We start from the raw sequence: 27,804 nt of genomic DNA on the forward strand, positions 1-27,804 counted from the left end.
CGGCAGACTCTGCAAGCGTTTGAAATTTTCCGAGAGGGAAAGCGGGGCGACTCTGAAACTGCGATTCCAGCGTCACCTCTCCACCGAAGTCTATGGTTGCAGAGGAAGGCGAGAGGAGAGGACTGCGCCTGCGCGGTCTTTCTCCCGAATGGCGACGCCCCCCGGAAGGCGGAGCGGCGTTTGCGCGGTGGCCGCCGGGCATGCGCAGTGGGCCGTTGGGTGCGGGGCGCGACGCGACGCCTCCTCCGGCCGATGGCGACTCGCTGAGGGAGGAGGAGAAAGCCGAGCGCGGGCGGCGTCGCGGCCGGGGAGTCTCTTCCGAGGCGGCGTCGCGACCTCTCCAGCCTTCCGCTCGGGCGCGCGCGCCAGGGAGTCGTTCTCGGAGGCCCCCGACGGCGGGTCGCCCTCGATGGCCGACGGCGGGAAAGGCGGATACAGCGGTGAGGGGAAGCAGGGGGTCCGTTCCCGGGGCGCCGCGCGGCTGGCCGCCCTCCCGCAGCCCGGCCTACCTCAGCGGGTCGTCGTGGCGGGGGACCCTCGGGAAGGAGCGGTACCTCAGGGAAGCGGGGGTCGTTGCCTGGGAAACCGGGGGGGGTCTGGTGGGGACGGCGCTGGACGGAGAGTGGGGCGGCCCGGTCGACACCGCCCCCTCCCCCAGAGGCTCCATTTGGGTTCTCCTCTCTCTCTCTCTCGGCCCAGCCTGCCTTGCAGGGTTGTTGTGCGAAGGAAAGAATGGGAGCCTTTGTGCATGCCGCTTGGAGCCTCTGGAGGAGGAGCGGGGTGTCGACCTAACGACAGAGGGCGTTGTGGGGCGAGGGGAGAAGGGGGGGCCCGTGAGGAGTGGGCTGCGGCGAGAGGGGTGTGTTGAGGGCTGGTGTTTCATGGAAAGCGCTCCCCCCCCCGAAGGGTTTTGGGAATTGGGGCGGCCTTTGGGGGTGACGGGGCGGAATTTGGGGAAGGGGACAGACTGGGCTGGGCACTGGGGCTTCCAGGAGGGGCCTCCCCCTGCAAGGGGGGGCTTTGGGGAGGAAAAGTTTGCACAGAGCGGGTCCTGATCAGCGGGTGGCCGGGGGGAATAAGAGTACGCCGGGGGAACTGACGGTTTGGGAAGTTTTAGTCCTTTCAGAAGAGGGTGCCTGCCTGAGGAAGGGGAAGAAGCTGTTCCGGAGAGCAAAGAGATTCTGGGGAACGGGGTGGGAGAGGATCCCCGCTTTGGGGGGTCTGGTGGATGTTCAGACCAAGAGTTGTGCGCTGGGGTGTGCGCAGTAGGAAGTTGTCAGTCTGATCTATCTACCTATCTATCTATCATTCACATTTCTATTACTGCCCATCTCCCCGCAAAAGGGAGATGGGCAGTATAAAAAAAAATTACCCGTATCGGCCTTTTCGGCATTTCTAAATGCCTTAGATGGCAGCTCCTGGGGTCCCCGAGCCTTATTGCTGGGGAATGACCAGGTTGGATGGGGAAGCCTCGCGTAGGCGCAGTTTTGCTGTCTGTAGGGGAGGGGGGCGGAAACACCTTTTTGTACAAAAAGATGAAGTGGTGATGGAGACGGGCGGGGGCTGGCTTTGGCCGATAAAGTGATAAAGAAGGAAAGAAGCGTTGTCAAGATCTGCATGGGCACAATTGGAAGGGAAGCGCCAGTGGGGCTAGAAGGCAAATCTGGGGGAGAAGAAGTGAAAGTGGGTGGAATGGGGAAAATGGAGACGGCTTTGCCGCTGAGGTTGAACAGGACTTTCGTTTCTCTGCATAACAGCGACTTGAGGAAGTATTATTGGATGTGGTGGAGCGTTTTAAGAAGACTTGCCCTTGTGCGTGTCGACCAGCTGATCCCTAGCCTCTTCTGGCGCCTTCACTTCTTTAAATCAGGGTTTCTCAACCGTAGCAACTTGCTGGCTGGGGAATTCTGGGAGTTGAAGTCCACCTACGGTCAAGTTGCCCCCGGTTGAGAAACGCTGCTCTACCAACTTAGTCTGTGGCGCTTTGTGCGATTGAAAGGGGTTTGGACAGCCCACTGACGCTTCCATCTGTTCTCCTTGTTCAGAACATGACGATCGCGTGGGCGGCGGAGGCGGCAGCAGGGGCTTCTCCGGGAGGAGGAGAAAAGGCCGTGGCCCCTTCCGAGGGAAGATGTACAGCGAGGTGAACCACCACCAACGGAACTGGAACAGCGCTGGCCCCAGTCCTCGTAGCCGGCTTGATGACGACGACGGGGACGTTCTCATGAGTGACGCTCACGAAGCGCTCCGAACTCGCTAGTGAGAAATGCATTCTGTTGGGTGGTTGGGAACGCAGCCAGTTGTACGAAAAATCTTCGTTGTTTGGCTTTGGTGATCCTCCTGATCCACGCAGGGCACAGCCAGGACAGCTGGAGATACCAGAAATGTTGGCTGCAAGTCAGAATAAAGAAAGAGCTATATAATGCAGGAGGTTCTGGTGCACAAAAAGTACTTGTGTGTAAAGACTTAAGTTTTTTTTGTTTTTTGTTTAATCTTGTTGCCAGGAGGAGACATTAGCACATCTAGTCTAACCCTCTGTTTGGTTTAGGATCTGCCAGAACAGGGCTTCTTAATCGTTTTGTGCCATGGACCCCTTTGATGGTAACCTTTTCCCACCCCCTTTCTTTAATATAACCGCTTGGAACAGCAAGATGTTAGGGCCATTAGGGCAGGTGTTTGTTCTTTAAAGGAGCTTCAGCTCCCAGACTCCTCACGTCTCACACGACTGCTGTTGAGCATGATGGAAGTTGTTGTACAACACCTTTACAACAAGTTGACAGGTGTTGTAGGTTGGAAGAGCTGAAATGCAGCCATCAGCGGCACCTGAAATAGAAGCATTTTCTAGCAAAGAATCTCATTTTAAAAAAAAATTGTTGAAGAGAACTGGTGTTGTATTGCCCCCTGTGAAACAGACATATAATTTAGATTAGTTAATCTGTCTGTACTCATTTAAGATAAAGGCAGTGATTTGGAAAAAGTGTATTTTTCAAGAAGTGTGTGGTTCATGGTTGGGTAAGAACAAGATTCTTTGATGTTTTTGTCAGTTTTTGTAAGGCTCCCCCCAAGCACTTCCTAAAGAGTAGTTTTGCAAATTATCTTTTTGGAAAGCTGTGGGTGAATTCCTGTTTAAAAGTAATAAATGGACTTCATCCAAGGGTGAATACCTGTGACCTGTTTAGGTTTAACGTGTTGGTTTATAGAGCATCCTACACACTAATAAGAAAAAAAAACACGGAAAGTAGGGCTCTGGGAAAAAGTCAGCCTTTCCTGCCAAACCAGATTCAGTCCATTGCTCTGGGGAGAAATTCTGGGGCTTGCTTCTATGAAGATGGGGCATTGGCGTCATCTGATTCATTTGCTACCATAGTAATTAGGCAAAGAACCACGGAGTTAACAGGCAGCAGTTACAAAGCTAATAATTGGAACATGTTCGTGATTTAGAAATAAAAAGGTGCTAGTGTTCCTAGTGGCCTAGTTTATCAAGGTGCCGTTGTGCCTTAAAAAATTGAATTGCTCCCCTAAGATTTGTAAGGGAATAAAATAAAATTTAGTGCAGCCTAACCTTTGCAACAGTCCAGTAAAGTGGGAGGATTTCCATATTGGCTGTGAGATTCCCACCAATCCGAAATTCCTCCTGGGCGTTTGCAGCATCCTGATTCAATTGTGTCTCCCCAGCCTGTAGTAAAAGCTGTTTGTTTGCCCCCTAGTACTCCTTACGGGCCCCGTCCACACCGGCCAGAGCGAGGGGGCCTGAGCACTATGGGTGCCACAGTGAGACGGAATCTGAATATCGGAGAACGTGCTGTTCACAAGACTCTGCTATCCAGGAAGACTTGGTTCAGGATTACGGTGAGCCGCACAGCAGGAGAGGTCTGAAAGCAGCAGTTGGGCGTTCAGAAAGACCGTCGTCTGTTGGAGGAAATCTGTTTTGCCCGAGATGCTCCTCCACTCTTGGCTGAGCCATTTCAGATTTTTTCAGGAAAGGGCTAGTTTCTGGCCTGGCTTTTTCCTTTCTTCCCTGGCCCTCTTCCATTGGGTCTTAGTTCTCCCCGCAGGCTTGCGGTTTTTCTTATTGCGGGTGGTCGCCCACTATTCTGGAGGATTTGGGGTTAAAAACACGGCGAGAAATGCCTCGAATGAAAAGTTGGGACAGAGGGGCAGCACAAACAAAATGCTGTGTGTGTGTGTGTGGTTTTTTTTTTTTTTGAAGTGAGTAGGCAGCGAAGGAAGCTGCCAATCATCGGTCACCAAAGGAAGATAAAAAGCTTTGATGACAGCTTTTTCCTGTCTGCCAGGCTGCAGAACCCTCAGGGCAGTTTTGGCATTAGTGGCTTGGACAGCTGTTGCCTTAGGCAGCCGTGGATGAGAGAGAGATAATCTGCTGCTAAACTGTGCCTTAGAAATGCTGGTCTTAAGCACTAGTTCATGTGCTTCCTTGTCAGATTCCCTACGGAAGAAAATACGAAAAGAGCTGGCTGATTAATTCCATACAAGAACTCTGCAGCGTTCCCTTCAGTCCTGTGGAGGTAAGAGAGGCCCGCCTGCCCCTTGAAGCTACTGTGTGGGAGGCAGTTGGATGCCCACTACAGAAAGGATCCTTCAAGTAGGATCGCTCACTAGATACTAGAGGTTTTAGAAATGCTCGCCTACAGGTAATCCTCGTTTAGCGACCGTTCGAAGCTACGACGGTGACGAAAAAGTAACTCTACAACCAGTCCTTGTATTTACAGCCTTCACAGATCCGTCAAGCAAAGGAAAGCTGAAGTAAGATCATAAGCACCGTCACGGTTTCCCTTAGCAACTGCTTTGCTTAAAGGCCGAGTTGCCGGTCCCACTTGTGGTCGCTAAACGAGGACAACCTCTATTAGTGAGAAGAAATTGTGATGGAAGGTGGATACTTTCTGGTGCTTCTGAAACCAGGAGGAAAATTTTGGCGGTGGTGGCATTTAATAGGCCCTAAACCTGTTTGTTGGAACCTTCCCTTGGCTGTACCTGAGGTTGTGTGTTAATTTTCCATCGTCACGAATGCTAGCTTTGTTTTAATTGTAAAGAAGTGGGAAAGAGCTGCTTCATCCCAAGGTGGTGTTTTCCTTCTTCCTAAGTTCCACAGTGTGAATAACCGGGTCGTGTTCTACGTAGAGGACGCTTCTGTGGCCAACGCCCTTAGGCAGGTGTCCCGGAAAATTACTGCTCCGGATAACTACAAGGTTTGCTCGCCCCTGCCTGGAGGGTGCTGGGGGGCTTGCCCTGGGGTAGGCCAGCCCGGTTTAAGCCCTCTACCTGAATCAGCCCACCGGTGGTCAGCTGGCCCTTCCGTGCGCTTTCTCTGCTAGCTCAGACTCCGCTTTGTTTCAGGTGGCGATCCTCATAAACACCTGCAATCCACCTCCAAGTGTCCAGCACGAGCTGAAACCAGAAGAGATTGAGCAGCTGAAGGTAAACTGCTGAAACATGGGCACAGTCTTCCTGTCCTCTTCGGGCTAGCCTGCCATAGAGCCCTAGATACAGGACGGGTCCATTACTTTTCTCTTGAGTCGTCAGTCCGAGGAAGCTAGAACAGGGTTTCTCAACCTTGGCAACTTTAAGACGGGGGGACCTCAACTCCCAGAATCCCCTGGCCAGCATATTGACTTTTTTAAACTCCCAGAATTCTGGGAGTTGAGGTCCCCCCATCTTAAAGTTGCCAAGGTTGAGAAACCCTGGGCTACCAGGGGCCTCTTCTCTCAGGCAGGAGTACATTTCTCTCTCTCAGCCGGGAACACCTGTCCGTTCTGTTTTGCTTCGGTCCTCTTTTTCCCTTGGCTTGGGAGATGGAAATAGCGGGTTCTCTCCTGACTCCTCCCAGCCTCTGGCTGGCCTGAAAGGACAGCACTTCGACAGGTGGAGGTGCAGAAGAAGAAGGGGGGCAGAACATTTGTTTGCCAGTGTCTGGCATCACAACCCAGGAAGCCTGGAAAGCTTGGAGCCAGCTCGGTTTTAGACTTAGGAGAAGGGGGGCCGGTCAAAGGAGGCACCATCAGATGGGTGTGGTCTGATAGGTGATGGTGTCATATATTTCAGCGGTTGCTGCGAGAAGTGGCAGAGAGGAAAGAGACTGCAGGTAGCCCTCACTTAATGATCACAATCAGGACCAGAAAAATGGTTGTTAGGCGGTGCGGTGGCTAACAGTTGCCATGTGACCGGACCTGATTTTACGACCCTCTTTATGATGGTCGTCAAGTGAATCCAGCTTCCCCAGTGGATGTTTCTTTGCCGGAAGCCAGCAAAAAGGGTCACAAATCATCATCACATGACCGCAGGACGTTGCAGCTGGTCGTAAATGGGAGCCGGCTGCAGTCACATGACCACGGGGGTGGTGCGACGGTTATAAGTGCAACTACAGGCTGTAAAGCCCTTTTTCCAGGGCTGTCGTAACTTCGGACTGTCGTTAAATGAACAGTCATTAAGTGAGGACTACCTGTAATTAGCAGGGGGGTGTTGTTTATTTGTTTAGTCACTTCCGACTCTTCGTGACTTCATGGACCAGCCCACGCCAGATCTTCCTGTCGGTCGTCAACACCCCCAACTCCCCCAGGGACGAGTCCGTCCCCTCTAGAATATCGTCCATCCACCCTGCCCTTGGTCGGCCCCTCTTCCTTTTGCCTTTCGCTCTCCCCAGCATCAGCATCTTCTCCAGGCTGTCCTGTCTTCTCATTAGGTGGCCAAAGTATTTCAGTTTTGCCTTTAATATCATTCCCTCAAGTGAGCAGTCTGGCTTTATTTCCTGGAGGATGGACTGGTTTGATCTTCTTGCAGTCCAAGACACCCTCAGAATTTTCCTCCAACACCACAGTTCAAAAGCATCTATCTTCCTTCTCTCAGCCTTCCTTATGGTCCAGCTCTCACAGCCATCTGTTACTACGGGGAACACCATTGCTTTAACTATGCGGACCTTTGTTGTCCGTGTGATGTCTCTGCTCTTAACTATTTTATCGAGATTTGTCATTGCTCTTCTCCCAAGGATTAAGCATCTTCTGATTTCCTGACTGCAGTCAGCATCTGCAGTCATCTTCGCACCTAGAAATACAAAGTCTTTCACTGCTTCTACATTTTCTCCCTCTATTTGCCAGTTATCAATCAAGCTGGTTGCCATAATCTTGGTTTTTTTGAGGTTTAGCTGCAAGCCAGCTTTTGCACTTTCTTCTTTCACCTTCATCATAAGGCTCCTCAGTTCCTCTTCACTTTCAGCCATCAAAGTGGTATCATCTGCATATCTGAGATTGTTAATGTTTCTTCCAGCGATTTTAACTCCAGCCTTGGATTCCTCAAGCCCAGCATGTCGCATGATGTGTTCTGCGTACAAGTTGAATAGGTAGGGTGAGAGTATACAGCCCTGCCGTACTCCTTTCCCAATCTTAAACCAGTCCGTTGTTCCGTGGTCTGTTCTTACTGTTGCTACTTGGTCGTTATACAGATTCTTCAGGAGGCAGACAAGATGACTTGGTATCCCCATACCGCTAAGAACTTGCCACGATTTGTTATGGTCCACACAGTCAAAGGCTTTAGAATAGTCAATAAAACAGAAATAGATGTTTTTCTGAAACTCCCTGGCTTTTTCCATTATCCAGCAGATATTGGCAATTTGGTCCCTAGTTCCTCTGCCTTTTCTAAACCCGGCTTGTACACCTGGCAATTCTCACTCCATGAATTGCTGAAGTCTACCTTGCAGGATCTTGAGCATTACCTTACTGGCATGTGAAATGAGTGCCACTGTTCGATAGTTTGAACATTCTTTAGTGTTCCCCTTTTTTGGTATGGGGATATAAGTTGATTTTTTCCAGTCTGATGGCCATTGTTGTGTTTTCCAAATTTGCTGGCATATAGCATGCATTACCTTGACAGCAGCATCTTGCAAGATTTTGAACAGTTCAGCTGGGATACCGTCATCTCATGCTGCCTTGTTATTAGCAATGCTTCTTAAGGCCCATTCAACCTCAGTCTTCGGGATGTCTGGCTCTAACTCACTGACCACACCGTCAAAGCTATCCCCAATATTGTTATCCTTCCTATACAGGTCTTCTGTATATTCTTGCCACCTTTTTTTGATCTCTTCTTCTTCTGTTAGGTCCTTGCCATCTTTGTTTTTGATCATACCCATTTTGGCCTGGAATTTACCTCCGATGTTTCTAATTTTCTGGAAGAGGTCTCTTGTCCTTCCTATTCTATTGTCTTCTTCCACTTCCGCGCATTGCTTGTTTAAAAATAATTCCTTATCTCTTCTGGCTAACCTCTGGAATTTTGCATTTCATTGGGCATATCTCCCCCTATCACTGTTGCCTTTTGCTTTCCTTCTTTCTTGGGCTACTTCTAGTGTCTCAGCAGACAGCCATTTTGCCTTCTTGGTTTTCTCTTTCTTTGGGATGTATTTTGTTGCCGCCTCCTGAACAATGTTGCGAACTTCTGTCCGTAGTTCTTCCGGGACCCTATCTACTAAGTCCAGTCCCTTAAATCTATTCTTCACCTCCACTGCATATTCCTTAGGAATATTGGTGAGCTCATATCTAGCTTATCTGTGGGTCTTCCCTAATCTCTTTAGTCTGATCCTAAATTGTGTGATAAGAAGTTCGTGATCTGAACTACAGTCAGCTCCAGGCCTTGTTTTTACCGACTGTATAGATGTCCGCCACCTTTGGCTGCAAAGGATGTAATCAATCTGATTTCGGTGTTGTCCATCTGGTGAAGTCCATGTATAAAGGTTGTTGGAAGAGAGTGTTTGTTATGCAGAGTGAGTTGTCTTGGCAAAATTCTATCAGCCTATGTCCTGCTTCATTTTGTTCTCCCAGGCCATGCTTACCTGTGATTCCAGGTGTCATTTGACTGCCCACCTTAGCATTCCAGTCTCTTGTGATGAAAATAACATCTCTTTTAGGCGTGTTGTCCAGTAGGTGCTGCAGATCCTCATAGAACTGCTCTACTTCAGCTTCTTCAGCATTTGTGGTTGGGGCGTATATTTGGATCACTGTGATGTTAGATGGCTTGCCCTGAATTCGAGTTGAGATCATTCTATCATTTTTTGGATTGTATCCAAGCACTGCTTTAGTCACTTTACTATTAATTATGAAGGCTACTCCATTTCTTTTGCGGTCCTCTTGTCCACAGTAGTAGATCTGGTGGTCATTTGATGTGAAGTGGCCCATTCCAGTCCATTTCAGTTCACTGACGCCCAGAATGTCTATCTTTAACCTTGACATCTCACCAATAACCACATCCAATTTGCCCTGGCTCATAGATCTTACATTCCAGGTTCCAATGGTGTGTTGATCCTTAGAACATCGGATTCGCCGTTTACCACCAGCACCGTCGGCCGCTAGCCGTCCTTTCGGCTTTGAGCTAGCTGCGTCATCACGTCTGGGGCTAGTTGAGCTCATCCTCTGTTCCTCCCCAGTAGCATTTTGGCCATCTTCCGACCTGGGGCTCTCATCTTCCGATGGTATACCGACATCTCTCTGGTTGTACTGATCCATTGAGTTTTCACGGCAAGAATACTGGGGTGGGTTGCCATCACCTTCCCCGGGGATCGCATTTAGTCTGACCTCTCTGTCACGACCTTCCCGTCTTGGGTGGCCCTTCACGGTTTAGCTCATGGCATCATTGAGGTGCTCAAGCTCCAGCACCACGACAAGGTAACGATCCTTTGCTGAAGAGCAGGGGGGGTGCCTTTAGGCAAAATAAGTTTCATGTCATTGTTTTGCTCACATCTGACCCATTTGACCCTCAAAGCTCAGATGGGATTTGGCTTCTTGTCTTTGGGCATGGGAAAGGGAATATGACGATCGTTTCTGTTTTCAGCAATGTATGAGTAAAAGATATGACGGCTCCCAGCAAGCTTTGGATCTGAAAAATATTCACACAGATCCTGGTAAGTCACGCTCCCCTATCTTTCCATCCAGTGACAGGGCAGAATTTGTCCTTAATTTAAAACCAGCACCGCCCTCTCCCCCCCTACAAACACGCGCACAAATCTGAGCGAGCAGACTTAATTCTCCCGGTTCTTTCTCACAAAGGCTGCATCACTTGGATTGCATTCTCGGGGGAAAGGGGAAGTGACCGGGCCAGGAAGCTTGCTCTTAGCAAGTGAAATCAATCCTCTTTTGTTCCCCCAGATCTGATAGCCCAAAATATCGACATAGTGTTGAGCCGCCGAAGCTGCATGTTAGCTGTGCTGCAGATCATCCAGGAGAACATCCCCGAGGTCAGCCATTTCCCATCCTCTGTCCTCTCCTTGGCTTGGGGCACACAGGTGGTGGATCTTCCAAAGTGTCCGCTGTGGGCTCAAACAGATGTGAGGCCCACTGGAGAACTGTAGCTCGTCAAATGGACATCATTTGGGAAAAATGACTGTGGCCTTGTTGCTGATCCCAAAAATCAGCAGCTTCCTAGGCACCTGTTCCAGTGTTTCCAGTGGAAAGCATCCTTTTTTTTAAAAAACTGACGTAGCTATAAAGGAGTACTTCTTGAGGCATCAATCCTTATTTACTTATTTAATATCCTGCCTTTATTTGGTACAACTCAAGGTGGCATACACAGTGCTCCTTCTGCTACTTTCCCCAGAACAGCACCCCTGTGAGGTGGGTTGGGCCAAGGCAGACACCCTCTCTGGCCCTTGCCGTGCCTCCATTGCACCTTTCTGCACCCTGTCGCGTTCTTCTACACCCAGCAGCAGCCACTTGCCTACTTTCTGGGCTGTTTGCACGCTACGTGGGACTTGCGACTTCTTGCCAGCTTCCCCACTGACTTGACTGTGGGAAGCCGGCGGGAAGTTACCTCACCTAACAACGGCAGCCAGGACTGCTTTGCAGCAATTCAAAGCTGCTGGATTCTGTGGTTATCAGCTGGCCCGGTGGCCCTTTATTTTGCATTTTTTTCAAAAAAGTAAGCCCCCACCTCCCGCTTCTTTGCACTTATTTCGTCCCAGCAGGAAGTAGAATGGTGCCCATTTTAAGCTACCCATCTCAGCTTTGTTGTGCCGCCTAATCAAGGCATCCATTCTGTTCCTTCGTGGCCAAGATTGTGTGGGTGTCATGTCTGTGCCTTTCCACGCAACAGAGTTTGGCCTCTTTTGGCATTCTCTTTTCCAATAACTTACTTATCCACTGAGAATACTGTAATAGAGGCGGGTGGGTAAAAAGGAGCCTCATTTGGCTTGCTGGCTTCGTGAATGCTGCTAGAGGCGCCTCAGTCTTCCACGTCGAGGTATGGGATCTAATTCAAGAATGTTTTGCTTTCTGATAAATGTCGCAATCCCATTTTTCCTCTTATTCTCCTGAGTTCGGAGCCCGCGTAGCTTCTGGGTTTCTGTGTGACGTGCTCCTGCTTCTGAATGTCACGGTTTTGGGGTTCCTGGGCTACAGCTGGCCTGACACAGAACCCTCCCTTTCATCTGGTTCCTGGTTTTATTTTTTCTTTCTTAATCTTTCCAGCTCCTTTCCCTTGATTTGAGTGACAACAAGCTCTATCGGCTTGAAGACATGATAGAGCTGCAGCAGAAAGCTCCCCACCTGAAGATCCTCAATTTGTCTTGTAACCAGGTAATCCCAGGCTCTCCTCCGGCTCAGCCTGGGCCCGCGTTTGGCAGACCCCCTCCCTCCCTGACCCCGTGTTCTCTCCTTCCCTCTTGACACTCCCTGCAGCTGAAGACGGAATACGAGCTGGACAAGGTGAAAGGCCTGAAGCTGGACGAACTCTGGCTGGACAGCAACCCCCTGTGTGACAACTTCCGGGACCAGTCCTCTTACATCAGGTGAGCTGCACCCGTGGGCCTGCCTTGGCTAACTAGGAGATGTCCCCTGCAGGTGGCCCCGTCTCTGCAGCAAACAAAGCAGACTGTGATGGGATGAAAATGCCCTGGTTCTACTCAGAGCCCTTCTCTTGGCTGCTAGCGCCTGGTTGAGGACCTGATCCCAGGAAGGCCATCTTCCCCGGCCATTGTAACTCTCCTGGAGGGCCCTTCTGCCTTCTCAGAGCCTGATTTGTTATGCTTTCTGACCATGGTTCTGTTGCAGCTAGATTGGAGCACTGCCTGGCGGGTTCTCTCCTGGCCCTTCCCTTGTGGACGTTACAAAGTGGTTAAAGTTTGCTTTTCTGAGTGACTACCCACATGCCCCCCCTCCTCCCCCTCCCCCCGCCAACGTTCTGGTAAAACATGGCTGTTTCCGCCCTGGCTCTCTCCTCGCCCGCCTCCTGTCCCCCTTGCCCTCTTGACTTCTGGGCCCCGAGACTTCCGAGCGCACAGCCTCTTTCATCCTCTCCTGGCTCCCTCCGTGGCTCGCCCAGCCCAGGCCCGCCGTTCCGCACCTTCCTCCGTCCGACGGAGTGCCGGATTTAGCGTATCCCGCACAAGCGCCTCCTGCGTTTACTTTGGCGTGAAACCCGACCTGCCGAATCACGAGGCTTCCCTGGTAGAGGCTTGGCCCATGCAGACGGCTGGTTAGCCAATGACGGGTACGATTCCTCGGTGGAAGGAACAACCTAAGACAGGCACAGCCAGATGGCGGCCAAAACAAGCCCTCCCAGTGTGGAAGATGGCGGACAAGGCCCAGGGACCTCGCTCACGCTCTTGTTCTTGGCAAGCCGCTCTCGGACGGCCCCGCTGCTGTTTCCAGCGCCGTCAGCGGAGTGCGTGGCATTTCTACTGCCTCTGAGCTGAAATGGCGAAGCCGGCGGCGAGCACGTGGCTTCTTTTCCTCCCTGTGGGAGAAGGCTTCAGGGCACGTTGGCATGGCAGGAAGGCGTCTCGCCGGGACCTCTGCAGGGGGCAGGGGGATGCCCGAGGGGCTTGAGGATGGATGAGGCTGTGCATCGGAGTGGAGGGGCTTCTGAGCCCCCCCCTTTCAGTCTCTTGCGTTCCCCTTGCTTCTCAACCCACCCCTGTCTTCCATGGGCATTCGTGAGATTTGGGCCTCGATGCAGGAACGCCCGAGGTGGGGGCCAGGAAGTTGCCCCTGGCATCTGCAGGACCAGTGGGAGACCTTGGCCATTCCCCTCCCTCCCCCCCCTCCCCACCCTCGGGCCTCTGAGCAGCGCTTCTGCTATAAACGAGCCACCCAGGTGAGTACACACTCAGGTAAGTGGCGAGGGAATCTTTCAGCAATGCAGCCTCCTTTTTAAAAAAGAGCACTTCTGTGTCTCCTGCCTGTCTGCATGTGTAAAGCTACCACAGGAGGAAAGGGCCCATTTTACAGGGTGCTCTACTGAGGCTTGCATTTTGGGAGTCCAGGGCCATGGCATGCTGTCTACTAGCATCAAGCCAACTGTCACCCACCTTCCATGCAATTGTCATAATGAGCCAGACCAACGTCTCTTAAAGGCAGAAGCGTTTGGCGAATTAAAAGAAAGCTGATGCCAGGTTGTCTCCTTAAGGGGGTCGTGCATCAGATTCCTGTACTGAACTGCCACCCGGGGTAGCTTTAACAGTTGCAGAATTATTTGAACAATTACTTAAGCGGTGCAGTTCGTTTGCACACCCTTTGACTTGCTCTTTTACTGCATGCCCCCAGAGACTGAGCCCACGTGCAAACTTGCGCACGCCCCACATCCTACGGCTCTTGTTTTAAAGCGCTTGCGCGTGTAAATTCCTTGGGCTTCTCGAGAAACCTAGAAAGTAGCAGTCCCTTTAAGAGCCTTTTCATTTAAAGATCCTGGTGAGCGACGCCACCATTTCTGAGCTCTTTGAGAGGTTTCTCCACGCTCTTAACAGAAGGCCCAAGCCAGCTTCCCATTCCAGTGATTCCAAGGTATCCTGCTTACGGGGTCTAGCTGGTTTGTAATTTAAACACCAGGTGGGTGAAGTTTAACTTCCATCCGCTGAAGAGCAGCGAAAAGGCCTCCTTTTTTTCTCACATTGCCCTTCTCCACCATGCTGGGGGGAAAAAGGAAATGCTAAAGTGGGGAAGCCATTCACGAGGGGGATAAAATGGGCTTGCTGGGCAGGGGGATGGTGGAAGATAGGGGCCACTCAGGCAGGCAGGCAGAGGGGGTGGGCTGTACCATTGGGAGATGCTGCGGTGCACTCACTCCTGTTCTGTTTCTGACAGCGCCGTCCGAGAACGGTTCCCCAAGCTGCTGAGGCTGGTGAGTTGTCAAAGCTGAGCGGGCCGGCGGGTCCTGGGTTTCGCCGTGCGTGTTTGGCCACGCTCATCTCCTTTGCATCCACAGGATGGCCACGAGCTCCCCCCACCGATCTCCTTTGATGTTGAAGCTCCTACCGCTTTGCCTCCTTGCAAGGTGCAGCAGTGGTTGGGGGGGGGCAGGTGGAAAGGGGTGGGGGGACCTGATACAGACCACATGAAAGTCTGCTGAGAGCAGCCAGCAGTCTTGGCACCGGCTGCCACCTTGGAGATCCTTCTGCTTCAAATAAATGCTTGGAAGGTGGTAGAAGGAAAGATGGTAACAACCGTTCTCCTTGACTCTCTTCACACAGGGCAGTTATTTTGCCTCCGAAGGCTTGAAAATGCTGATCGTACAGTTTTTACAACAGTGAGTATCAGTCTGCTAATAATTAACCGTGGTAACAACACAAAGGCTAGTGCAGCTAATGGAAGAACCTCAGTGCAGGGGGCGCACAGAGGTTTTGGAATGCTAGACCAGTAAGACAATCCTGGTCTTTACAGTTTTCTTTTTAAAAGGCACTATTTTAAGTCAAGTTATACTTTCCAGCATTAAGTACAGGTAATCCTCGCTTAACAACTGTTCATTTAGCGGCAGTTCAGACGTACAATGGTGCTGAAAAAAAACAACTTATGACCGGTCCTTACACTTAAAACCGTCGCAGTGTCCCCGTAGTCACATGATCATGATTTGGGCGCTTGGCATCCAGTTCACATTTATGACCATCGCAGCATCCCTTGATCATGTGATTGCCATTTTCGACCTTCCCAGCTGGCTTCTGGCAAGCAAAATCAGTGAGGAACCACGTGATTCGCTTAATGACCGCTGCACAAAAGGTTGTAGAATTGGTTTGGATTTGCTTAATGACAGCTTCGCTTAGCAACTGAAATTCCAGTCCCAATTCTGGTTGTTAAGCGAGGACTTCCAGTATTGCAGTTTCCCTTTTGGGGGTGTTTAGACTGCTGAGAGCGTGCAAGTTCTCCACCTTTTTTATCCGGCGCCTTTAATAATCAATGCCCCTGTTCCGAGCGGTCCATCTCAGCCTCACTGAAGCTTCACTATCGGCCGGGCTACCTGATGACGTCCTTTCTGTTGCCTTTACAGCTGAGTTCATACCTGTGTTGTTGCTGTGCTGAGCCCTTCTCCACCCCATAGAAGGGATGGAGAGCCACTTTCTTCCTCTCCCCCTTGAACCATGGTGGCTAATGGCTTGCATTGCTGGGTAGCTAGCCTAAAAGTTCTGCGGGGTCTTGCTCTGTAAACCACTTCTGTTGACGCACTTCCTGCTTACCGTATTATTATTATTATTTATTTTATTTTTATTTATCATATTTTTATCACCACCTGTCTCCCACATACGGGGGACTCTGGGCGGTTCACAATAAAACAGCTTAAAAATCAATAAAATCATAAATAATATCCTTAATCCATAAATATTTAAATTTAAATTTACATCACTGCCCATCTCCCCCAACGGGGGACTCTGGGCGGTTTACAATACAATAATGACAACATGTCAGCCTGAGTTACGGTCTAAAAATATAAATAGAATAATAAATATAAAATCCAAGCGGAGATGGCACCACAATCAATAAGGGGGCTATGGTGGATAGAGTGGTGGACAGGAGAATGGTGTTCTTGCAGAGGGGAGGGGAGCTGGATTTGGGGACTTCAAATTCTGAGGTACTTTATAGCACAAGGCAAAGGCAATGCAATTTTAACGCTTGTTTATGAAAATGCTATTTTAATGCTTGTCTTTTGTCATGAGTACTGATGGGGAGCAGGAGGGGGCCTCTATCCAGGGGGGAAAACGCAGGCGCAGTAGGGAGGAGTTGAGCAGCCATTCAAAGAGACACAGATCAGACCCGCCTTAACCTTTGGGGTTTATCTGTCTGGGTTTTCCCACGCTTCTTCAGTTTGTTAGGATTTTCTGTCTTATGTAGCAGTAATAAAGCACTAGAGACCTATTCCTCGTCTCAGCGTGATTCCTGACTGTTAGGACATCTTTACTGTTTTTATCTGATTATTGTGCACTGCCCAGAGTTACTTCCCATGAGATGGGCAGCTGTATAAATTTGGCAGATAAATAAATAAAGGGAAAGGACCAGTGTTTCATGCTGTGTGGCTTGTCCATTTCCCTCCAGATATTATGCCATATATGACTCTGGGGACCGGCAAGGCCTGCTGGATGCATATCACGAGGGAGCCTGCTGTTCCATGAGCATCCCGTTTTCTGTGAACCACCCTTACAGGTCTGTTTTGGGATTTCATCACTTGGCTTGGGAGTTGAGCATGTTTTTCAGCTTGCGTGTGATGGGGTGTAAGAAAAGATCCTTAAAACTCCGTGGCTGCGTTCGCCCAATACGTTGGACCAGGTCAGTTCCAAGAACCAGCACCTGCACCTGCTAAGCTGGATTTATTTGAATCTGGATCCTTTTCTTTTGTGATTCGTGATACAAACCCACTCACTGTTTAAAATTCAGTATATTTGACACACCTGGAAAGCAGCTTGCGTTTAGTAAGAAGGCGGTGTGTTGTGCGAACCCAGTCAGAAAATTGTTTGAAGGGCAGGGTACTCCCATATCTCAACTTTTTAAAAAATGCTGCAGTAAAAAGTTCCTTTTCTTGAAAGTTCTTTAGGGTAAGAGGGTCAAATGTGTCAAAACTGCAGTGGCTTTAAACCTGAGTTTCTCTGTTTAAATGCATTGTTGAGTTTAAAAAATTGGGGTTTCAGTCAACGCGGGAGTGATTCAAGAGAAGGCCTCTTCTGGTCAGTCTGCAGGCAGGCGTTTAAAACCTCAAGTGTATTTAAGAGGACGGCCTTGATATGCCTGGAGTTTCAACGAGACTCATAGCAGGACAGGCCTCCTGTTACAGTAGTGAAGATCTGGGAGGGGCCTTCCCCCCCATTTTCATTTTTTTAAAATGTGCACTGAAGTCCTTTTTTTTTTTTTTTTTTTGCCTGCAGGAACAGTTTAGCTGAATACTTCAAAAACAGCAGGAATGTGAAGCGACTGAAGGATCCTAGTAAGCAAAGGGTTATAAAAGGGTCTTGGGGTTATTGCCTTTCGTGGCCAGCATGGAAGAACTTTCTGTGCAAGGCTAAACCCTTTCTTTGAAAGTCGTGAAACGTTTCTGTGCCTCCTCCCTTCCCTTCCTCCCTTCCCTGCTCAAATTCCTTGACTTTCTCTTTTCTTAGTCGTCATTCTTTCAAGCCCAGCCTGCACTTTAGGGTCACAGACTGAGACCTCTCCCATCACCTGATCCTGCATCCCTCACCTGGAGCACCAGGGCGGGACCTGAGTTCTCCTGCACAGGAGTTGTATGCACAGTGCCCCCGAGTTAGAGTCCCTTTTTCCTTCTAGTTCACAGATCCCAAATTCTTGGGATCCCAAGAATCCCAAAGCCTTTTGATATCAGATCATCTTTTGATCACATCCCTCTGTCCTTGCTGGGCGCCATTTGTCTCTGTTCATAAGTCCTTTGATGCAGGAAGCCATTCGTATCTCCTGGTTCTCTCCTGGGCTTCAGGGGGGCTTTAGTAGAAAGACCTTGTCAACGTAACAAGTAGCCTGCTTGCCTTCTCTTCTCTCCTCTCCCTCCAGCCATGCGCTTCAGACTTCTCAAGCACACCAAGCTGAACGTCGTAGCTTTCCTTAGCGAACTGCCCAAGACTCAGCACGACGTGAATTCCTTTGTGGTGGACGTCTGTGCGCAAACGGTGAGGAGAAGGCACTGGCCAGGTCAGGAGATGGGCGAGGTCAGCAGCTGCAGGGATAAGCTAGCAAAGGTCATCGCAGATAAGGTGCTCTAACATTCTTGGAATTCTGTGGCCAGAAAATTCCAATTCTGCAGAAAAGGTGGGGCGGGAGGATATAAACACTGAGCTGTTCAGAGCTCCAATATTAAAAAGAGCACCCCGCCAGTGCTAACTAACCCATATTTGGAGATCAGCTGTTTCTGTCAGTGTGATCCATTGGCACCCAACACAGTGCTCTTTCTCCAGTGGTGGCACTCCTGGACTGGTGCAGATGTTGATAAGTGGTCAATCTCAAATGAAGGTGTAGCTTGTTCCCCCCAAGCCTGCTGCTTCTCGGATGAAGCTATTCTTCGTTGTTACTGCCCCGTCCTAGTTTTCTTGTCCTCCTCCTTCAAGCAAAAGTGATTGTAAGATAACCCTGTTTATATTGGGCTGATGAGAATCAGGTAATCCATTCTGCAGCTTTTCTGGGCAACAACAGGCAACTGATCTGCCTTTGCCTTTTCCCAGGATGAGGTTTGGTGGGAGGTTGGGCTACAATTCTCATTTTAGCCTTTTTAGTACAATTATAACTATATTGTATTATTGCTATGTACGGTTTTCTATGCTCTGTCAAATTCATTACTTATTGTACCGGGCTTCTGTGCCCCTTCGGCTGTTTGCTGACCCCAAGCCATCTAAATTCACATTTTCTCTAAACAGGGTTAAAACCAAAAGGAATAAATAATTCTGATGAATAATAATAAAGGCCCCTCCCGTGTATTGACACACTTGTAATACCTTCTCTGTGCACAAGGAAACATTAGAACTTAATCAGACCAATACTCCCACTAAAGAAGGGACTGCACTCATATCTCCAAGGCCTGTAGGACCAGCCTATTTATAACGGGTTTTCTAAATCCTAACAGGATGGGGCGATCCATATCTCAGAGGGAGTGTCTAGAACAGGGTTTCCCAACTAGGGTTCTGTGGAACCCTAGAGGTCACTAAGGGTTCCCTGGGAGATCATGATTTATTTAAAAAAATTATTTTAAGAACACTCTTGATGCATATATACAGGCCTACCCATGAAACAAATACAGTAATTTTGCAACTTCTGGCCTATGTTTGAGCCTGAACGGGCAGGGGTTCCCCAACGCCTGAAAAATATTTCAGGGGTTCCTCCAGGGTCAAAAGGTTGAGAAAGGCTGCCCTAGAATCTTCATAGAAAGGTGGGGTGGGTGGTCTGGGTGTCGGCCGCCTGCTGGTCCCTCCCACTTTATGACGCTTCTTTCTCATTGCAGAATTCGCTGTTATGTTTTACGCTCAACGGAATCTTTAAGGAAGGTGGGTGTGTGGTCGAAAGGCCACGTCCTGCAGCGCAGGGAGGTTGGGCCTCAGAGTGCGTTGCACCTTCTTGAAACCTCCACCCTGTTTCCTTTCGCTCTCCAGTGGACAACCGGTGTCGGGACGTGGTGCGGGCCTTCACCCGTGTGTTCATTGCTGTTCCTGTGGGCCACAGCGGGTAAGGGGGGCTGCCTCAGAGGGCTGGCAGATCTGTCAGAAGGTAGACCGACAGGACAATCAGGGGCCACCCTGAACTTGAGAACCAGGTTGCCGCAGCAGTGGGGATCAGGTTAGGACCGGGGAGACCCCAGTTCAAATCTGCCCTTAGCCAGGGAAGCCGTTTGAGTCCATCGCGGTCTCTCTCAGCCCTGCTTGAAGGAATCGTGCCAGCTCCTGAAGGCAGAATGTCAGTGCTCTTAAAAGACCGTGTTGACCAGCCTCCACCTTCAGCAGTGTCGTCTTCACAGCTGCCTGCCTTTTCCTCATGCTATTTTTTCTTTTTTTTTTTTCTGTCGCCCCAAGATGTAGAGAGTCATGCCAAGAGAAAAAAGGGAACGCGAGATCCAACTGTAGCTTTTTGGAATTCCTCTCTGTGGGCATAGGGTTAGCACCCAGCGTGATTGGGTGAGAGCTAGCATGGTGTAGTGGTTAAGCTACTGGACTGAGGCTGGGAGACCCTCAGCGCACCCCGCACTCATTAACGTTCCCCGGGTGCCCGTGGGCCACTGACTTTCTCTCAGCCCAGCCTACCTCACAGGGTTGTGTTGTGGGAATAAAATGGATATCCCCAGGGAAGCCACCTTGACCTCTCGGAAGAAAAGAGAGATAAAAATGCTTTCAACACAGAAGGGGGTCGACCCCCTTCCTCCCCAAACTGCTGTCTGTGCGATCCCGGCGGAGCCTCAGCCAGCTGCTCTTCCCTTCTCTCCGGCAGGCTGAGCATCGTGAACGACCAGCTGTTCATCCGGAAGGCCAGCAACACAGAAATCCGCAAAGCGTTCGTCATGCCGGCGCCCACGCCCTCTTCCAGCCCCGTGCCCACCCTGACAGCCGAGCAGCAGGAGATGTTGCAGAACTTTTCCCTGCAGTCGGGCATGAACCTTGAGTGGTCTCAGAAGTGAGTCCGGGCGAGGGCGGGAAAGTGGGGAGGCAAAGGCAGTGGCTGATTGACATCAAGGGAGCCTCCTGGCGTTTACGGACCACCACCCCTCTCCCCAGGTGCCTCTTGGACAACGATTGGAACTACGCAAAAGCAGCTCACGCCTACACCCAGCTCAAGGTGAGGGCCCTGCCTGCCCCAGGAAGCCCAAACTTACTCCAGTTTGCCCTCAGTTTGAGCAGTCCCCGGCTTGGTTCTTCTCAGATGGAATTCTGGGCATTGTAAGTCAAGCCTGTGCTGGGGCATGTGGCAGAGGCAGATTGGGGCTGCAGCCCAACCCAGTGGTCCCGTTTTGGCCTTCGTTGCTGGAATCATGCCCTGCCGCCCTTGAGGACTGTAAACCGGAGATGACTTCAAGCAGATGTAGGAATGAGGCTTGCTCAAGTGCTGTTCTGGTTGGTGAGAGATCCCGGTGGGCGTACCTTCCTTCCGAGCCTGATCGGTCAGGCAAAAGTCTTCCCTCTTCAGGAAACCGCTGTGTGTGTGTGTGTGTGTGTGTGTTGACTTTCCTTTAGGGTTTCAAGGTGGGTTGCTAAATCAGCTACATCACCTGATTTTTGCTTTCTCCTGCAAAGACCTTGTGTTTGTAAGGAGAGGCTGTGGTGTAGTCAGGAAGGATGGGGGACCTGGGTGTTTGCAGCCCAGCCCCTTGTATCCAAGTTCAAAAACAAAATTGGCCTGTGGGTAGAAATTCTGAGTACTGTACAGGTAGTCCTCAACCTACAATCACAGTCAGGACCAGAACCTCAGTCACTAGGTGAGGTGGTAGTTAAGTGAGTCATGACTGACTTTACAACCTTTTTGCCATGGATCAGGTGCTTGTTAAGCAAATCCGGCTTCCCCCATTGACTTTGCTTGTTGGAAGCCAGCTGGGAAGGTTGCAAATGGCGATCACTCGACCCCAGGATGCTGCAACCATCGTAAACTTCGAATGGTCGTTAAATGAACGGTCGTAAGTCGAGGACTGCCTGTAGTGCAGGACATCCAGAAAAAGACACATTGAGGAAGTTTGTTTAGTTATTTATCGTATTTTTCCACCGCCCATCTCAAAAATGACTGGGCAGTTTACAAACAAATTGAAACAGTAAGAATTAAATATCAATTAAAAAGGTACGTTATAAAAATATAAATCTACAAATACAATAAAAACTCTGGTTGCTGACAACCCAGAGGCAGAGAAGGCGGCAGATGTGGTTCCTCACTCTTTTTTTTTTCCTGCTTCTCCCAGGCTGAGCAGAAGATCCCAGAAGTGGCGTTCATCCACTGAGCAACGGCTGCCTGGCCCTGACCAAAACGAATCAAGCTACCTTTTTATCGTTGAAATACCTGTTTTGTAAATAAAAGTTTCACCACGTAAATTAAGACTCCTGCCCTGTTGCGATCAGGAACGCCATGGCTGTACCTTTCGCCATCCGGGCAGAGGTCGAAGCAGCGGTGGGCGCCGTAGAAGACGCGGCCCGTTCCCCGCGACGTCGGTAGTCGGAGATGCAAAGATAGTCTGGTGGCTTGGAGGACAAAGGCGAAGATTCGGAGGCCGGAGAGAGAGAGAGACACGTCCCTGCTTCCTTTCCGCTGCCCCTTTTCATTTGGAGACTTTTTTCTTTTTGCATATTCTTCCCCGGTGTGTTGTCTTTTTCCAGTGGCAGCTGTCTCGGGAGTTGTGTTTCGCACACACTGAGGGGGGGCCAGCAGTCCCAAACACACCTTGTGGAGTTTGTGGCTGTTGTGAGAACTCTAAACTTTCAAGCTGAGGAAAGGGAACCCCCCCCCCCCGACGCTTGGCCGCACCGTGTTTCTTTTCAGCCGCGGGCACAGCTGTCTGAGTTTCCTCCTCCTAGGTGGGTCTCTAAAATGTCGCCCCGACAGAGCCTCGTTCTTTCTTAGCGTTCATTGCTGTTTTTCATTTAAGCGAGAGGAAGCTTGGGGCTGTTCTATTCAGCAAGCTGTAGCTCCTGTATTTTCCTTCTGGTTCTTGGAAACACACTTCCTAGTAAAGTTATTATTAAAATGTTGGTTTTTGTGTGTGAGATGGTGTTCTCAAGCATACAAGGGACTGGATCTCTTTTCCATGAATGTTGACCCTGCTCATTCCAAAATGAAATCTCAATCAAGACGTTTCAAAACGATGTGAATAATCCTGGCTTTTCCCTCAATTTCAATCAAGCAGGATATAGCATCACATGTGGTGTGTATTTTGGCAAAGATTTCTATTTTTCTATTTACTTAGAGGCTGCCCGACTCTGGGCAGTTCACTGTTCCAAAAAGGAAGAATAACGTAGAGGGAGAAAAAAAAAAGAATAATGTACATCTGGAAAAAAACATGCAATGCACAGGAAAAAAAACCTGGCCTGGGTGGATATAGGATAATTTAAAAAAAAAAAACTTCAATCCTGTCTGATTCTCGGAGATTGCCTGGACAAGTCCCTGCAGTTTTCTCAGCAAGGTTTTTCGGAAGAGGTTTGCCATTGCCTCCTTCCCAGGGCTGAGAGGGAGGGACTGGCCCAGGGTCACCCAGCTGGCTTCATGCCCAAGGGGACACTCAAACTCAGGGTCTCCCAGTTTCTAGCCTCATGCCTTAACCCAGGGTTTCTCAACCTTGGCAATTTTAGGATGGGTGGACTTCCTGGGGAATTCTGGGAGTTGAAGTCCACCCATCTTCAAGTTGCCAGGTTGAGAAACCCTGGCTTAACCACTACACCAAACTGGCTCTCGTAGGATAATAAAGGTGTGTTTTTTTTTAGATCCTGTAACATTTGCTTGCGGCACGAAGGACCTCAGCAGTTGAGCCTAATCAAATGTACGGTGGATTTTTATGCTTGCAGCTTATCCCCCAGGCCCTGCGATCTTCAAAAGTGGCTGGTTTTATGCCACGCGTTAACCCTCAATGTGGTGGGTTCGTTTGATGCATAATGGTTTGCATCAGCTCGCTCAGCTACGGCTTATTTTCTCAACTATGATTAAAGAAAGCGGGGTGTGTGTGTGAGAGAGAGAGAGAGAATATTCAGGGGTGCACCCGCCACACGGGGAGACCCCCACGCTTGGAGCGGACCTGAAAGGGGACCAGCGGGAGAGCCCCAGGGGAACTGAGGGGGCCCTTCTGCCGGCCAGCCTCTCGTCTCCTCGGAGCGGAGAACGGCCTGCTTCAGAACCGCGACGACTCCGACTCCCAGAATTCCTCCGCCGGCACGGCCGTCGAGCATTCTGGGAGTTGAAGTCGCCCGCTGGGAGCTGCGGGGCCGGGAAACGCGGGCAGCGCCTCCCCGGCCCGAGCAGCCGAGCAACCCGCCGCCTTTGCCGGACACCCAACTACTCCTCCTCCTCCTCCTCTCCCCGCGAGGGCGGCGGATCATCCCCGGGCGAGAAGCCTTGTTCCTCCCCGCCCCAGCCGGGACGGGAGTCGCACCCGGAGCCGTCCCTTCCGCCGGCCCCGCCGGAAACAAGCGCCTCGCGCGGCCAGGCTGGAGCTGCGCTGCGCTGCGCTGCGCGGGGCGACGCGCGCCTTCCGCCATGCTGCGCTGCCCGTGGGGGGCCGGCGCGCGGCGCTGCCTCTCCGCCCTGCGCCCGCGGGCGTGGGCGTGGGCGTGGGCGGGGGCCGCGGCCGAGCGGGGCCCCGCGCTGGCGCCGCGCCTCTGGGGCTGGGGCGCGCGAGAGGCGCGCGGCGCGGCCGGGACACCCGGAGCCCGCGGGCCGCGGGAGCCCTTCCCGCTGGACGGCTTCGTGAGCCGGGACGTGCTGCTGTTCCGGCACGAGCGGCCGCGCTTCTTCCGCAACGTCGGCCTCTTCTGCGCCAGCCAGTTCGCCTTCTGGCTCTACCTGGCCCACTTCGCCTTCACCTCGCTGCGCGACACCGGCGCCGCCGCGCCCCAGCCGGCCTCTCCGCCCGGAGAAAACGCCCCTTCGAGGGCCTGGCTGGGCAACGCGCTCAACCTGGGCTCCGACAAGTGGCGCTACGGGTTCTCCGCCTCCTGCCTGGCCGTGGGTAAGGCCGGGCCGGCTCCGCGGGGGTGGCCCCGGGGGGGACGCGTTGCTCCCGCGCGTGGGTTTTTCATCAGCGTTGCGGCCGCCCCGGAGAAGGGGGCGCTTTCCATCTTTGCGCAAGAGCGACGGGTGCGGAGATCCAGATGCAGGGCTTTGATTTTCCGAGATCAGGCCCGAGGGTTGACGGGTGTGTTGGTTTGAGCCTACGGCGGGAACACGTGTCTTTCTTAATTCATGGGAAGAGGGCGGGACCGAGATCAGCAGGGCCTCCTTCGGACAGCGGAATATTAGGGGGCCGTTTCCACAGCCCAGCAGTACGGAGAGGTTAACCGTTGTTTTGTTGTTTTGTGACTTGGCTCACGTGAACCCGGTTTGACTTTGTGGCCCATTGTGTTGGTGCGGAAGATGAGCGAGTTCAGCCATCAGACTGAGTGTTGTGTGAACCTCCCCTGCATTTGTGTGCTGGACGGTGATCAATATTAGGGTTAATCTTAGCTTAATAGTACATCAAACTGCTGCTCATGTTGGGGATCTGTGTTAACCCAACTCATCTTCCTTTGAAAAACGCCAAATTCACTCCCCACCACCATCCTCTCATAAAAAAGGGGCTGTGTAGATGTGGGAATTTGGTTAGATGTGGGAATAATCTTGGTTTGGTGGAATTGAGCCCTGGCCTTAAAGGATGGGAGAAGAAAGAGCCCCCCCCAAAAAAAATACAAGGTTCAGAACATCCCACCTTGATCTTATTGCCCCTAAAATGGGTCAATGATGGTTTGGGACAGACTTCTGGGATTGTGTCAGTACTGGCAGTCATAAGCCAGTCAGTTTCACTGAGCAACTGCTTCACTTAATGACCATATTGCCGGTCCCAATTGTGGTTGCTAAAGGAGGCAACCTTTAGGCCTAGAACGCAGCCACACTTCTGGAATCTCAGCTGGGCCTTTTCGCTTGACTCGGCCTATCTTGGAGGGCTGGCAGTAATAATTCCAAGGAAGGTGCAAACAGCCACTTAAAACACAAGTCCAACATTTACCCTTCTCGTCTCTTTTCTCGGGATGAAGGTTGGGCTTCTTGACCCGGGTTGGCTTTCTCATGGGGTGAGTGAGAGTTCCTTGGTCTTCTGCACGAGGTTTCTTGGGCTTGGAGTCATCCTGCTGTGAAGGAGCTTGGATAGTCTTCAGCTGACAACTCTTCTCAAGGCCTTCCTGCAGCTAAAAGGGACTTCAGCTCTTTCATATCAGCTCTTTCAATCTCTGGTCTTCAAGGGGACCTGGGGGGTTCACTGCCCAAGCACCCCTTCTCCCTGCCAGGTCTTCTCAAGGTCTGACCAATCTCCCATGCGCCGGTTGCTTTTATAGTCTCTTCCCCCCCCCCCCACAAAACAGCTCTCGGCTGATTGGTGGCCCAACTTGGGGTCTCCATTTTTCATTGATTCTAAGCCCACCCATTTTATTGGTCCTCGGGTCAGCTCAGTTTTCTTGGACAGATGCCCATTGGGTGAAAATGGCGGGGTGTTGAACCCCGGAATTTGAATCGAGAAGAAGATTTGAACCATGAGGTTCAAATGCTGTAAAAACCTGGGTGAATTACCCAAAATTGGGTAAAAGTGGTTTTTCTTTGGGTAACGACACACGAACCCATTAAATTTACTTAAAAGTGTTCTACCTACATGGGGCAAAAAGGACTTTCTGATCAGCAGTTTTGGGGAATAAGGAAAAGGTTTAGGAAGCACTGCTCTGAACAGTTAATTGAGGCTTGAAATTAACATATTCCTATTTACAGGAGGCAGTGAAAAAATATCCTTATGGCAAAATAAGCTGTTTGGTGGCTTCACAAGCCAGGGGGTGAAAAGCTGTTGAGGGATTTTCCCTTTCGTTATATATATAATGTTTTTGTGTGTGCGTGTAATATATACATATATATTACAAAACAATTTAGCTGTTAGCGCATCAGTTCTTGGTAAGATACTATATATACATACATTCAGGTAGTCCTGGTTTAGCGACCACAATTGGGACCGGCAACTTGGTTGTTAACTGAAGTGATCACTAAGTGAAACCACGACTGGTTATGATCTGACTTCAGCTTTCCTTTGCTTTATGGACCTGCGAAGGTCATCAATGCAAGGATTGGCTGTAAATTTACTTTTTCATCACCATCGTAACTGTGAACGGTTGCTAAATGAGGCAGTTGCTAAACAACTACCTATGTACGTGTGTGTGGATGGATGGATGGATGGATGGGGACCTATGCAGGAACTGGAGACAAAATAGTGATGAGTTCATCTTAAATTTTTAATGTGTATTTTCCTCCTCCTCAAAAAAAAAATCCTTGGGTGCTTTATTATTTTGTATGTTTGTGTGTGTCAGACGCAGACACCCCTAGATGTTTTATGCTGAAAAATTAAGAAAAGAGCAACATAAAATATATTTGGATTAATGGGCTTTTAAAAATGCCTTCCCCTGAGCCCCATATTACTCAGGATAGATGCCTCCTGCATTTGCCACCATCAAAAAGCCCCTTTTCCTGCTAGAATCTAGGAAAGTTAGAGAAAAAATCCTTTTGGGGGGGGGTTGGCACGCTGAATGCATGCTTGTGGGCATCGGGAATCCCTTTAGATCCGTGTTTTTCAACCTTGGCAACTTGAAGAGAGGTGGGTGTCAACTCCCACAATCCCCCATGCTGGCTGGGGAATTCTGGGAATTGAAGTCCACCTCCCTTCAAGTTGCCAAGGTTGGAAACACTACTTTAGATATCTTGACCCAAGGCATGGAGGGCCTTAACTATCAAAACCAGTAGCCTGGCATCGGTCTGCCAAACACGGGCAGTACCTTTTAACCTACAGTCCTCCCTCGTTTTGAATTAAATGCATTTTCAGAAGGGAGGTAAGAGATCCTGCGCCATCTCTGGGCGGCAAGATTGTGGGTTTCTTGGCATATATTTGTTTTTCCAGTTCTGATAACGTTCCTTTGCAGGTACGCTGATCTTGGTGGCTGGCTTCCTCTATGCCCGGCGCTCCGTTGCCCAGGTTCTGCTGCTCCGCGGGAGCCAGGAGGTGACTTTTACGACCTATTACCTCTTTGGCTTCACTTCGTCCTTCACGGTGCCCCTCCGCCACATCTCCTGTATGTCTCATCGCTCCGAGGTGGCTGCAATCATCCCGGTCAAGATCAAAGGGAAACCCTTTTATTTCTTGCTGGACAAACAGGGAGAGATCGCCAGCACCCCGCTTTTTGACATCACCGTGGGGGCCTATCGCGAATGGTGAGGTCCGGGTCCAGGTGCCACGAGGCCAACGCTGTGCCCTGAGGCTGCCAGAAGAGAAGGGAGGAAAGGTGGAGGTGTTAAAACCCAGCGTGAATCCAGGCTCTTCCCTGCAGATTTTGAATTATGTCCACACCCTTCCACTCTTTAAATAAATTTTAAAAAAACCCTG

At 50.5% G+C, this 27,804-nt stretch overlaps 2 protein-coding genes across 2 annotated transcripts; both read left to right on the forward strand.

Annotated features, from left to right (window-relative positions):
* Positions 1-221: 221 nt before the first annotated feature.
* Positions 222-22,402, forward strand: NXF1 (nuclear RNA export factor 1). The gene is made up of 21 exons (XM_063317181.1): positions 222-440; positions 2,046-2,259; positions 3,708-3,849; positions 4,443-4,526; positions 5,103-5,207; positions 5,356-5,436; positions 9,829-9,898; positions 10,143-10,231; positions 11,460-11,567; positions 11,670-11,779; positions 14,073-14,109; positions 14,194-14,262; positions 14,459-14,514; positions 16,290-16,397; positions 17,114-17,172; positions 17,751-17,866; positions 19,189-19,231; positions 19,337-19,409; positions 20,166-20,348; positions 20,450-20,510; positions 21,619-22,402. Exons 1-21 carry the CDS (start codon positions 410-412, stop codon positions 21,655-21,657), a joined length of 1,878 nt encoding a protein of 625 aa, XP_063173251.1. The 5' UTR covers positions 222-409; the 3' UTR covers positions 21,658-22,402.
* A 941-nt stretch (positions 22,403-23,343) lies between these two features.
* On the forward strand, positions 23,344-27,790 carry TMEM223 (transmembrane protein 223). Its single transcript, XM_063317209.1, has 3 exons — positions 23,344-23,361; positions 23,499-24,369; positions 27,344-27,790. The coding sequence occupies exons 1-3, from the start codon at positions 23,344-23,346 to the stop codon at positions 27,634-27,636; spliced, it is 1,182 nt and encodes a 393-aa protein (XP_063173279.1). The 3' UTR covers positions 27,637-27,790.
* Positions 27,791-27,804: the final 14 nt, after the last annotated feature.

Source organism: Candoia aspera, chromosome 17 (assembly GCF_035149785.1).
Source record: "Candoia aspera isolate rCanAsp1 chromosome 17, rCanAsp1.hap2, whole genome shotgun sequence".
Classification (NCBI taxonomy): domain Eukaryota; kingdom Metazoa; phylum Chordata; class Lepidosauria; order Squamata; family Boidae; genus Candoia; species Candoia aspera.

Excerpts from the sequence above, each read along its gene's own strand:
- NXF1 (XM_063317181.1), top strand. The coding sequence starts at position 410 with ATGGCCGACGGCGGGAAAGGCGGATACAGCG. Across the intron at positions 5,437-9,828 it reads AAGAGATTGAGCAGCTGAAG|CAATGTATGAGTAAAAGATA; the intron begins GTAAACTGCTGA and ends TTCTGTTTTCAG. Across the intron at positions 11,780-14,072 it reads GACCAGTCCTCTTACATCAG|CGCCGTCCGAGAACGGTTCC; the intron begins GTGAGCTGCACC and ends TGTTTCTGACAG.
- TMEM223 (XM_063317209.1), top strand. Across the intron at positions 24,370-27,343 it reads CGCCTCCTGCCTGGCCGTGG|GTACGCTGATCTTGGTGGCT; the intron begins GTAAGGCCGGGC and ends GTTCCTTTGCAG.